The sequence below is a fragment of the Mesoplodon bidens genome (genome assembly GCF_964165515.1).
Source record: "Mesoplodon bidens genome assembly, chromosome: 12".
In the NCBI taxonomy this organism is placed as follows: Eukaryota; Metazoa; Chordata; class Mammalia; order Artiodactyla; family Ziphiidae; genus Mesoplodon; species Mesoplodon bidens.
This window is the reverse complement of record NC_138168.1, coordinates 5,902,190-5,912,864: the sequence shown is the minus strand read 5'-3', so window position 1 is coordinate 5,912,864 and position 10,675 is coordinate 5,902,190. Positions and strand designations below refer to the sequence as shown.

General features: G+C 35.3%; 1 protein-coding gene across 1 annotated transcript; it reads right to left on the bottom strand.

Moving 5' to 3' along the window:
• Positions 1-301: 301 nt before the first annotated feature.
• Positions 302-1,021, bottom strand: LOC308626080 (type 2 phosphatidylinositol 4,5-bisphosphate 4-phosphatase-like; the record flags this gene model as incomplete). The annotated part of the gene is made up of 1 exon (XM_081250868.1): positions 302-1,021. One exon carries the CDS (start codon positions 1,019-1,021, stop codon positions 302-304), a length of 720 nt encoding a protein of 239 aa, XP_081106994.1.
• Positions 1,022-10,675: the final 9,654 nt, after the last annotated feature.

Here is a 10,675-nt window from a genome sequence, read left to right as displayed (position 1 = left end):
CTACTGAGCCTGCGCGTCTGGAGCCTGTGCTCCGCAACAAGAGAGGCCGCGATAGTGAGAGGCCCATGCATGGCGATGAAGAGTGGCCCCTGCTCACTGAAAGTAGAGAAAGCCCTCGCACAGAAACGAAGACCCAAACCCCCCCCTCCAAAAAAAAATCCATTAGGTAAATGATTTAAAGATGTCCAGAGTAGCTTATTGAGAACTGCTAGATACTCTCACCTGCATGACCAAGTCATAAACAAGCTTATGCAAAACCAAGTTCTGGATAACTCACCCTTATGGCTCCCCAATAACAAGCTCAGATAAGGCAGGTCAAAGCTAAGAGATAAGCAACTGCCCAAGAAACATATGTTGCATGAAATTGCCTTGCAAAATCTTGGGTGCCAACTGTTAATCCAACTCCAGTGAAAATACATATCACTCTAATGGTAATATATGCACAGCAGCACCTTGGAGGAAGTGCACTATCCACTGAGGAAATTTTTTTGCAGTGTGGGCATTTTGCCAGAGTGTTGAACCTCAGTTCCACCCACAAGAACATGTTTCCACAGTGCCCACACATGATCCTTGTACCTTCTGGTTGGACTGGCAATGCAGGTTGAGCTGGCTGTTCTTCAGAAATAAGCATTACTTGACCAATGTTATTTATGTGTCTACAGTTGGGTCTTGGGCATCCTATTTGCCATGATGTGTCCTTATAAATGAGGAGACAATTACGAGGGCATCTAACATACTTCTTCCTTGCTGGGGGATTTTTGACTGGCCTAGCATCATTGCAAACCATACACTTAACCACATGCTGGTGAAGCTTGCCATCCAAATTGATGAGAGATTGGCACACATGGCAGTTTATTACTGGAATACCACTGGCATCTGGACTGACGATGGCTGTGTACGGAGGTGGGAGTTCTGCTCTGGGGCTGCTTTCTTGTAAGTATGGTGGGGACATGGGAGTGACATTTCTCGAATGGGATGCGGAGAGCAGAGGCAAGCATTTGTCCACCCCATCAGCAGTCATGACTGCAGCAGTGATGGCGGGGCTGGTGGGGAGAGGCTGAGTCTAGTAGTTTCTCTTTCTTAAATTCAGTTTCATATTTATTATTCGATTTGAAATGGAGAGGTTTTAAAATAATGCCTTATTTTCGGTGTAGGATATGTTGATCTGAAGAATGGAATTTGAAACTTGGTTCTGTTAATCAATTACATGGATTGAATGCTCAAAGCTTTATCTTTATGTCTAGTAAAGTAATAATAATAATAATAATAATAATAATAATACCAATCTTACTGTTTTTTAAGGAGTTTCAATGAGATAGTATATGTTAAATTATAATGGTATTGCTTGCTTGGCAAATGGTAGGGAGCTTCTTAAAACACCTTCTTCACTATTTAGTACAGTACTTATCATCATTATTAGTTTGAATGAATAAGTCCATAACCTTATTAGGAGACTAGTGGAGATAAGTGGTCTATTAACTTTATGAGGGGGTAGAAGGCTCACAAAACCTAGTTTGTTAATATTTCAAAATACGGATAACTCAGAAACTTCAAACATTGTAGTGTGGCATGAAATGACCTTCACAGGTCATTTAGTAAATAGTACTTGAAGTATGCTTGGGTTGCAAGGAATGAAATGGGTGACATTAGCTTCACACAACATATCCTGTGGAATCAGCGTGTAACTTTTATTTTCTCCTTTAGCTTTGAGTGAAGAATGCAATTTCAGTTGAGCACGGAGTTGGAGATTCAGACAACTAGGGTTTTATTACCAGCTCCATCAATGACATACAGTGTGCCATTAGGGAAAAAGTTACTTTTCTGAACATCAGAATTCTCTTCTTTAAAATGGAAACGAATTTGGTGGCTTGGAAAATAATGTTGGATTGGCAAATATAGGTACATTCAGTATTCTAGAACACCTTTGATTTAATGAGACAATGGAATCCATGCTGGGTTTATAATGTCAAGAAATAGCAAATAGGTATAGTTATAAATAGTGATGATGATGGTGGTGGTGATGATGATGATAGTAATAAAAAATAAACAACTACATAGGAAGTTACATCAGCCAGGGTAGCCATACCGATGCAGCATGATGTGCTATGTTGTGAATGTGGAAGGGCAAAATCACCTGTGCCCTTTAAGAGCATTGCCAGCCAAATTAGCCCTCTCCAGTGTGATCTGAACTGGCATCACTATACAAAAACACCGACCTGAGTGCTCACGTTTGATCTTGGTGATTGTGTGCCCTATCATTCAGTATTTGTATGATTGTGTAAGCACAGGTGTATGTTAGCATATTTGTAGTTCTCCAAACTGTGGATCAAGGGGTTGTATATAAAACAAAGCAGGAAGAGTCGGTTGACATAAGACAAGGAGAGGAACTATTTTCATCAACAAAGTGATTTTAAACCAGTCTTCAAACCCATCAGGAGATCTGTTAAGAACTAAGAATCAGGAAGACAGCCAGAAGGTGAGTAAGGTGGATAGTCAGATGCAATAGGGAGCAGATTAACTGTTGTTTGATGTTCCCGTGGATGTGCTAGGGTGAGAAAGATATGAATGTGAAGACAAGTACAACTAACCTCGAACTGGGAAAGAGACTTTTCAAAGTCTTTAACTAAAAGGGAAAGGGCTTTTAATTAGGTCCATGGTGACTCGCAGTTGTGTAGGACAAATCAGGGTGAGGCTGTATCTAGTTTTAACATCCTGAGCAGAAAGGAGCACAGCATTGACCACCAGAAAATGTCAGTGAATGATAAGTATAGTAACATTTCTGATTTTTAATGTCTTTGGTTTATTCATGTATCCTATAAACAGGGATTTACATGATTTTAACCCATTAGAGCCATATTTAAGAACATGTATTTATTATTAAATAAATCTGGAAGATGTAAATAAGCAAAAATATTAAAGGGCAATTTGGAGAGAAGAAACAATGAGATATCACAAATTAAATGCAATAAATCTCGTCAGAAAAGAGAATAATAAAACAGAAAAAAAAGCTTTAAAAGATTCCTGCTATGCACAGAAAGGAAATTTTGTTTGTTTGTTAGTTTGTTTTGTAAATAATGGTAAATATAATTGCATAGACTTTTTTGTTGTTGCTGTTCATAAGAATGATTTACTGGAAGCATAGTTCACAAAAAAATCTCACAAAATTCAGACAATTTAAATTGAAAATAAAAATAAAAATTATTCATTTTGCAATTATCTGTTGAGTAACCACTATGTACCTGTCATTATTCTAGGCACTGGAGTAACAAATAGAACATAAACATCAACTCCATCCTTATGGGCCTTATAATAGTGGTAGAGAGACAACGATAAATGAAATATTTTTAACTGTAAATAAATTTAAGAATCAATAAAATAACAAACAAGTAAGAGCAGAAAGGAAATATGCAAACCTAGAACTATACTTGTGAAGAAAAACAAAGAATTTCTGTGTAAAAAATTTTTAATAAATTAGCCATCCAGGAAAAGATTAATGGATTTAGTCACTCATATTTTTACCAATTAACTACAAAGAGGAATTCTGGAAAGATAGCAACGTGCTCCCTCACTCCTGAATCCTTCTCCTTCCCAACTTAAAACCACTCTCAAGTGAAATCCCTCAAGCGAACCCTGAATGTTCCAAGGGAGAAAGCAAGCACCAGATTCCATTATCCTAGGTGCTCAGGGAGAGCCAAGAAACCAAATATTCCTAATTAACATTGACCTTATTGTTATTTTTTTTACTTACAAACATCCATCAGTGAAGAATACAATGGCCAGTAGTACAGTTAGGTACCACTACCTAGATTTGTGCTAAGGTACCAGCAGTTTTACCCATAGTTGCTTCTGTACCATCATTGCAAAAGTCAACACAGTTCTTCCATGGGGCCCAAAAAGTGATGTAATTTAAAAATATTACTCAATATTTTGAATATTTCAGTGCCACTTGTGCTTGGTGCCAAAAACTCACATAAAACAAGCTCTTCCCGGTTGCTTATTTAGTATCTATAACAGATGAATACAAGCAAATGAGCAAGTCCAACCATGTCTGTAGACTCATCCATTTGTAAGGAAAAAGTACAGTTGTGCAGATGAGAGATTATCTCATCTCCATGTTTGCAAGGAAAATTTTAATTTGACAAGATACTCTAATACTGCAAATTGGTACCGATGTGAATGCCTTTATTTTTCATCAGCAAGCATGGAGCAATGTCAGTGGTCCAAAGTTTTATTAAACCCTAGCTATTGTGTGTTCTTCTCTAGCCAATGGAATATGATAACATTCCCTGTAAGATGTTTCAGTGGCTTCTGCAAGTCTAGTTTTAAAAAGTGTAAGAAATAGTTTTGTCTGCTAAAGACTTTAGCCCAACTATGTTTTAAATATTTAATTATTTATTTTCTAAACTTTTGAATGCTTGGTCTCAAAATAACATTGCAACTTAACTGGCACTACAAAACTGTTTTAAAATATTCTGTTTCAAAAGACACAATAAAAAATTATTAGCTTTTATAAGGTGAGGAAAGTAGCATTGTGTCACAGTTTTGTTTCTTGGTTACAGTTTCACCAGGTTCTTTAGAGAAGATTTCTCTCTTCCATTAGTCAAATAACCCTCTAATATGAGAGTTTAATTTTTCTCAGCATTTTTAGTTGTAGATGGTGCATCTGTGGGTTGAGAAAATGAGTCTTCTTTTTTTAAGCCAATAATCATTCCTCAAATATAATATATATTTTCTCTCTTTGAAAATAAACGATTATATTCTAAAATAGTAATATTATTACTAAAAATATTATCTTTAGATAATAATTAAAAGATTAGAACTTTTTTTAAATTTAAAATTATACAAATCTAGACAACTTCTACTTCTTTTTGTGTTTCCATGTAGGTACAAGGAGAATTTCAGAATTTCAGAGTAAGATTTATTGGATGATAATGAGTTTACAAAGATTAAAAGAAGTATAATCGAGACTTCCCTGACAGCCAAGTGGTTAAGATTCTGCACTTCCACTGCAGGGGGCACAGGTTCGTTCCATCCCTGATCAGGGAACTAAGATCCCACATGCCTCGTGGTGTAGCACAAAACAAAACTACATCCATGTTATGACTTCCATAAAAAGAAGTATAATCAGTGATAGTAATAGAATAGTGTAAGTACTAATTTAAAATAAAGTTAATTTATGAAAACTCAAATATTTATATGCTATAGATTTCAGAAAACATAGGAATATTCCACACAAGCACATATTCCATTAGCAGTAAAAAAAAATGTCCTGCATAACATGTAGTTTCTGGAAAGACATACTGCACACTTACTCATGAGTGAAAGTAAAAGGGCAAAAATATCTCCATATTATATAGCATGGAAGTAGTTTGGCTTAGCAGAATCCTTGAAATTGTTTTGGGAACTTCTAGGGGTCCTTGAACCACACTTTGGGAACAATTGTCTTACTGGAAAAAAGGGAGTGGCTCATGAGTACATTAAGCTGAATTATAGAACAATACAAAAAAGTTACAATTTTCACATTTTCTCTTTGATTAAAAATTTATAATTCAAATTACATTTATATTAATAAATTCAAAGAAATATTCTTCCAAGGAAAATTTTAATCCACATACCTCTATTTTTATATACATTATTAGGTCTAATTTATAAGAAAATTCTGATTGTTTAATATAAGAGTTGACTTTAACCATAGTAAGAACATAACTTTAATATCTTTGCAAAGAAGAGTAAATGACAACTTTATGAAAATGATTTCATTACGTGAAATTTATGTCTGCTGTGGACAGGAATTCTAAAATATTTTCTTAGGCAGCATCAATAGCTCTGCAAGCACCACATGCTAAGAACATTTAATCCCTCAATTCAAAAATTATTTTTTTAGGGCATACACCCAAATGTGTCAAGGTAATAGAGTCAGAATTTTTTAAATGGCACTTTTAGATTCAATGATAATGGTCACTGAATTGTCAAGTTGTGAATGCTGTGGTCTGGAAGGAACCTTAGTGGTTATCTAGTTCAATTATCCATCAAATGCTTAATATACAGCTTCCCTGACAAGTTCATTCTCTGCTTAAATGCCTCAAATTAATATAGAAAAAGTACAATTCTTTAGTTTGTCATTTTTGTGTGGCACTTTTGCTGGAAGTCCTTCTTTCTATAGAACAGACATTGGGTTTTTTGTGCCCACTTTCCTACTAGTTTGATCCTTGAGACTGAGAAGACATTCTGATTGAGTCATTAACTAGTTATGCAATCTTTGAAAGTCACCTAAGTGATTTAACTCCAGTCTTTCATAGGAAATGCTTGCATTTCCTAAGGTTTCTTTAGGTTGTTTCTGCTCTCAAAATGGACAGTTTTTTCTCTCCGCACACATGAATCCATAGCATGTGTGATCTTTCATGATCTTCTAGTCTTTGGAATCCCAATTTCCTTTTCTCAAACTTGTTAAAAATTCTACCTACTCCTTTTTGTGAGTTATTTGAGAACAGCAAAAATGGTGCTAAGCTGTGAATACTCTACATATCAACAATTAAAACAATACCTGGTTGAAATTAAATATTAACATTATGGGAAAATGAATAAAAGGAAGTAATAAGTAGCATTTGCAACAGTTTAGTTAGGCAAAAGCACACACACATTTATTGCTATATTAAATAATAGAATTGGGGGCATTTGTGTCTTTAGTATGGTAGAAAAGGTCACAATAGATTGATGCTTCATCAGATAACAACTATATACTCTGGAGAAACCACATATACATACACATACACACAGACATACCAACACGCAATCTTACTTAATGACTCTTGGAGAGTGAGTAAGAGCAGACATATATTAGAGGTGAGTTGAAATTTGGAAGAAAGGGCTGTCATGGGCTGAGCTTCCTATTTTGAAGACCTGAGCTTGAGGCTAGCCAGAGTGTCAGGTACAAAGTAGTGAGGGGCAGCTAAAGAAGCAGAGGACAGAGAACAGGACAACCATGGCTTCTAGAGAGGGAGGAAGAAGCCCCGAAGAGGAAAAAGCCAATGAAGAGGAATTCTAAATTGTATATACAATCTACCCAAATCTCTGACCCTGGGACCATGCATACAGGGAGCAAAATCAAGGTTAGCTGCCCCTAAGAATAAAAGGACTGAACTGAGATCTGCCATACCACCCACTGCAGGTGAAACAGAATTTGCAGTTGGGGTCTAATCAAATTAACTGTCTACTAAAAAAATTTTAAGAATAAGAGTCAAAAACATGCCCAATTTGGTGAAAGACTTAATTTTACATCTTCAAGAAGTTTAGTGAACCACAAGTAGAATAAGTACAAGTAAAATGCTTAGCCACAGGCATGAATGAGTGAATGAATCTGCTTGCAAACTAAAGAGAAAGAGAGAATATTGAAAGCAGTTAGGAAAAAGAAATGATTTGAAATATTGTAGTTTTCACACCAGATACAATGAAGATCAGAAGACCATGGATCAAATCTTGGAAGTATGGAAAGGAAAAAAAATTGTTAAGCCAAAATTCTAGTACAGTAAAAATATGCTTTAAGAAAGAAGGTGAAATAAAGGCATTTTGGGTTAAAAAAAGCAAACAAAACCGAAAAATTATAGCAACAAAAAATTGTCAGCAGATCTGCACTTCAAGAAAGGCAGTTCTTCAAGCTGAAAGGAAGTGATACCAGAAATAAACTCACACACTTATGGTCAACTAATCTACAACAAAGAAGGCAAGGATGTACAATGGAGAAAAGACAGTCTCTTCAATAAGTGGTGCTGGAAAATCTATATAGCTACATGTAAAAGAATAAAATTAGAACATTCTCTATCACCATATCCAGAAACAAAGTCAAAATTGATTAGACCTAAATGTAGGACCTGAAACCATAAAACTCCTAGAAGAAAACATAGGCAGAACACTTTTTGACATAAATCATAGCAATATGTTTTTTGTCTCCTAAAGCAAAGGAAATAAAAGCAAAACCAAACAAATGGGGCCTAATTAAATTTAAAACTTTTGCACAGAAAAAAAAAAAACCTTCAACAAAATGAAAAGATGACCTATTGATTGGGAGAAAATATTTGCAAATGATATGACCAATAAGGGGTTCATATACAAAATATATAAATGGCTCATAAAATTCAATATCAAAAAAAAACCTGATTAAAAGATGGGCAGAAGAACTGAACAGACCTTTTTCCAAAGAAGACATACAGATGACCAACAAGCACATGAAAATATACTGAACATCACTAATCATCAAGGAAATGCAAATCAAAACCACAATAAGGGGCTTCCCTGGTGGTGCAGTGGTTGAGAGTCTGCCTGCCGGGGACACGGGTGCAGGGGACACAGGTTCGTGACCCTGTCCGGGAAGATTCCACATGCTGCGGAGTGGCTGCGCCCGTGAGGCCGGATGCAGGGGACATGGGTTCGTGCCCCAGTCCGGTAAGATCCCACATGCCGTGGAGCGGCTGTGCCCGTGAGCCATGGCCGCTGGACCTGCGTGTCCAGATCCTGAGCTCCGCAATGGGAGAGGCCACAACAGTGAGAGGCCCGCGTACCGCAAAAAAAAAACAAAAAACAAAAAACAATAAGCTATCACTTCATACCTGTTAGAATAGCTATCATCAAAAAGACCACATATAACAGATGCTGGTGAGGATAGGGAGAAAAGGGAACCCTTGTACATTGTTACTGGAAATATAAACTGGTGCAGTTACTATGAAAAACAGTATGGAATTTCCTCAAATAACTAAAAATAAAGCTATCAGATGACCCAGTAATTCCACTTTTGGGCATATATCCAGAAAAAATCAAAACACTAATTTAAAAAGATATATGCACCCTAGTGTCCACAGCAGCATTATTTACAATAGCCAAGATATGGAAACAACCTAAGTGTCCATCAACAGACAAATGGATAAAGATGACTTGGTATATATATATACACATACATACACACACACACAATGGAATACTATTCAGTCATAAAAAAGAATAAAATTTTGCCATTGCACTAATGGAGATGGACTTAGAGGGTATTATGCTTAGTGAAATAAGTCAGAGACAGATACATACAGCTTGTTATTACTTATATGTAGAATCTAAAAAATAAAACAAACAAATGAATATAGCAAAACAGAAACAGACTCACAGACACAGAGAATAAGCTAGTGGTTACCAGTGAGGAGAGTGAATGGGGTAGGGGCAAGATAGGGGTAGGGGATTAAGAGGTACAAAATACTATGTATAAAATAAACTACAAGGATGTATAGTACAGCACAGGGATCAGAGCTTTAAATGGAGTATATAAAATTTTTGAATCACTATGTTGTATAAGTAAAACAAATATACTATTGTAAGCTAACTATTCTTCAATTAAAAAGAGAAAAATGACATTAGTGTAAAAACTGGTTAAATGCAAATAAAGCCTCCAGGTTAGTTATCAGCATTTTCCCAGTCTTATCTTAGTTTTGATAATTGTATGAATATAAAAGATGCTAAAATTAAGGGAGGCTCTGTGAAGGTCTTTGGGAACCCTCAATACTAATTGGAAAACTTTTCTGACTGTCTAATATTATCACAAAATAAAAAGTTAAATAATAAACTTCTGAAGAAAAAAGGAGAAAATCTTTGCAATTTGGGGGAGCAAAAAGTATAAACCAGACAAAAATACATTAAATTTAGCTTTATTATTAAATCCTGTTTTTCTCTTCAAAAGACATGGTTAAGAAAACAAAACCATGCCAAAGATTGGGGAAAATATTTGCAATATGTTTATCTGCCAAAAGACTCATAACCAAAATACATAAATAACTTTTACAACTCAACAATAAAAACAGAAACAAACTTATAAATATGATAAAAATAACTTCATTGACGCCTCATAAAAGAAGATAAAGTAATGGTCCTAAGTGCATGATGAGATGCTTAACATTAGTCATCAGGAAAATCCAGATAAAAATGAGATAGAGCTACATGCACAATTAGAATGGATGAAATTAAAAAGACTAACCATACTAAGTGTTGGTGACAATGTGGAAGATAAAATTACTCATGATGGAAATATAAAATTAGATAACCAGCTTGGAAAACAAATTTGCAGTTTTTAAAAATTTTAAATATACAACTAACATATGACCCATCCATTCCACTCTTAAGTATTTACCCAGGAGAAACACACAAAGACTTGTATATGCATGTCCGTAGCAATTTTATTTAAAATAGCTCCAAACTAGAAATAACCCAACTGTCCATCAGCAGATATGTGGTTAGAAAAATAAAACAAAACAGTAAGATTGAAGAAATTACTGGTGCATGTAATCATATGGTTAAGTCTCAAAATCATTATGCTGGGTGAACAAAGCCAGACATAAAAGAGTACTTACTACATAATTCCATTTCCATAAACACAAACTCCTTTATACTGACAGAAAACAGATCACTGGTTGGCTGGGTTGAAGGTAGAGAAAGGGCTTGACTACAAAGGGGCACCAGGAATCTTTTGGGGGTCATGGAAATATTCTGCTTTTTTAGTGTGTTGGTGGTTTCATGGATGTGTGCATCTGTCAAAATTCATCTAATGGTACACTTTATATGTATGCAGTTTACCATTCCTAAAATATACTTCAAAAAATTTGATTAAAATAAAATGAAATAGTAACATAGTTTACAATTTGGA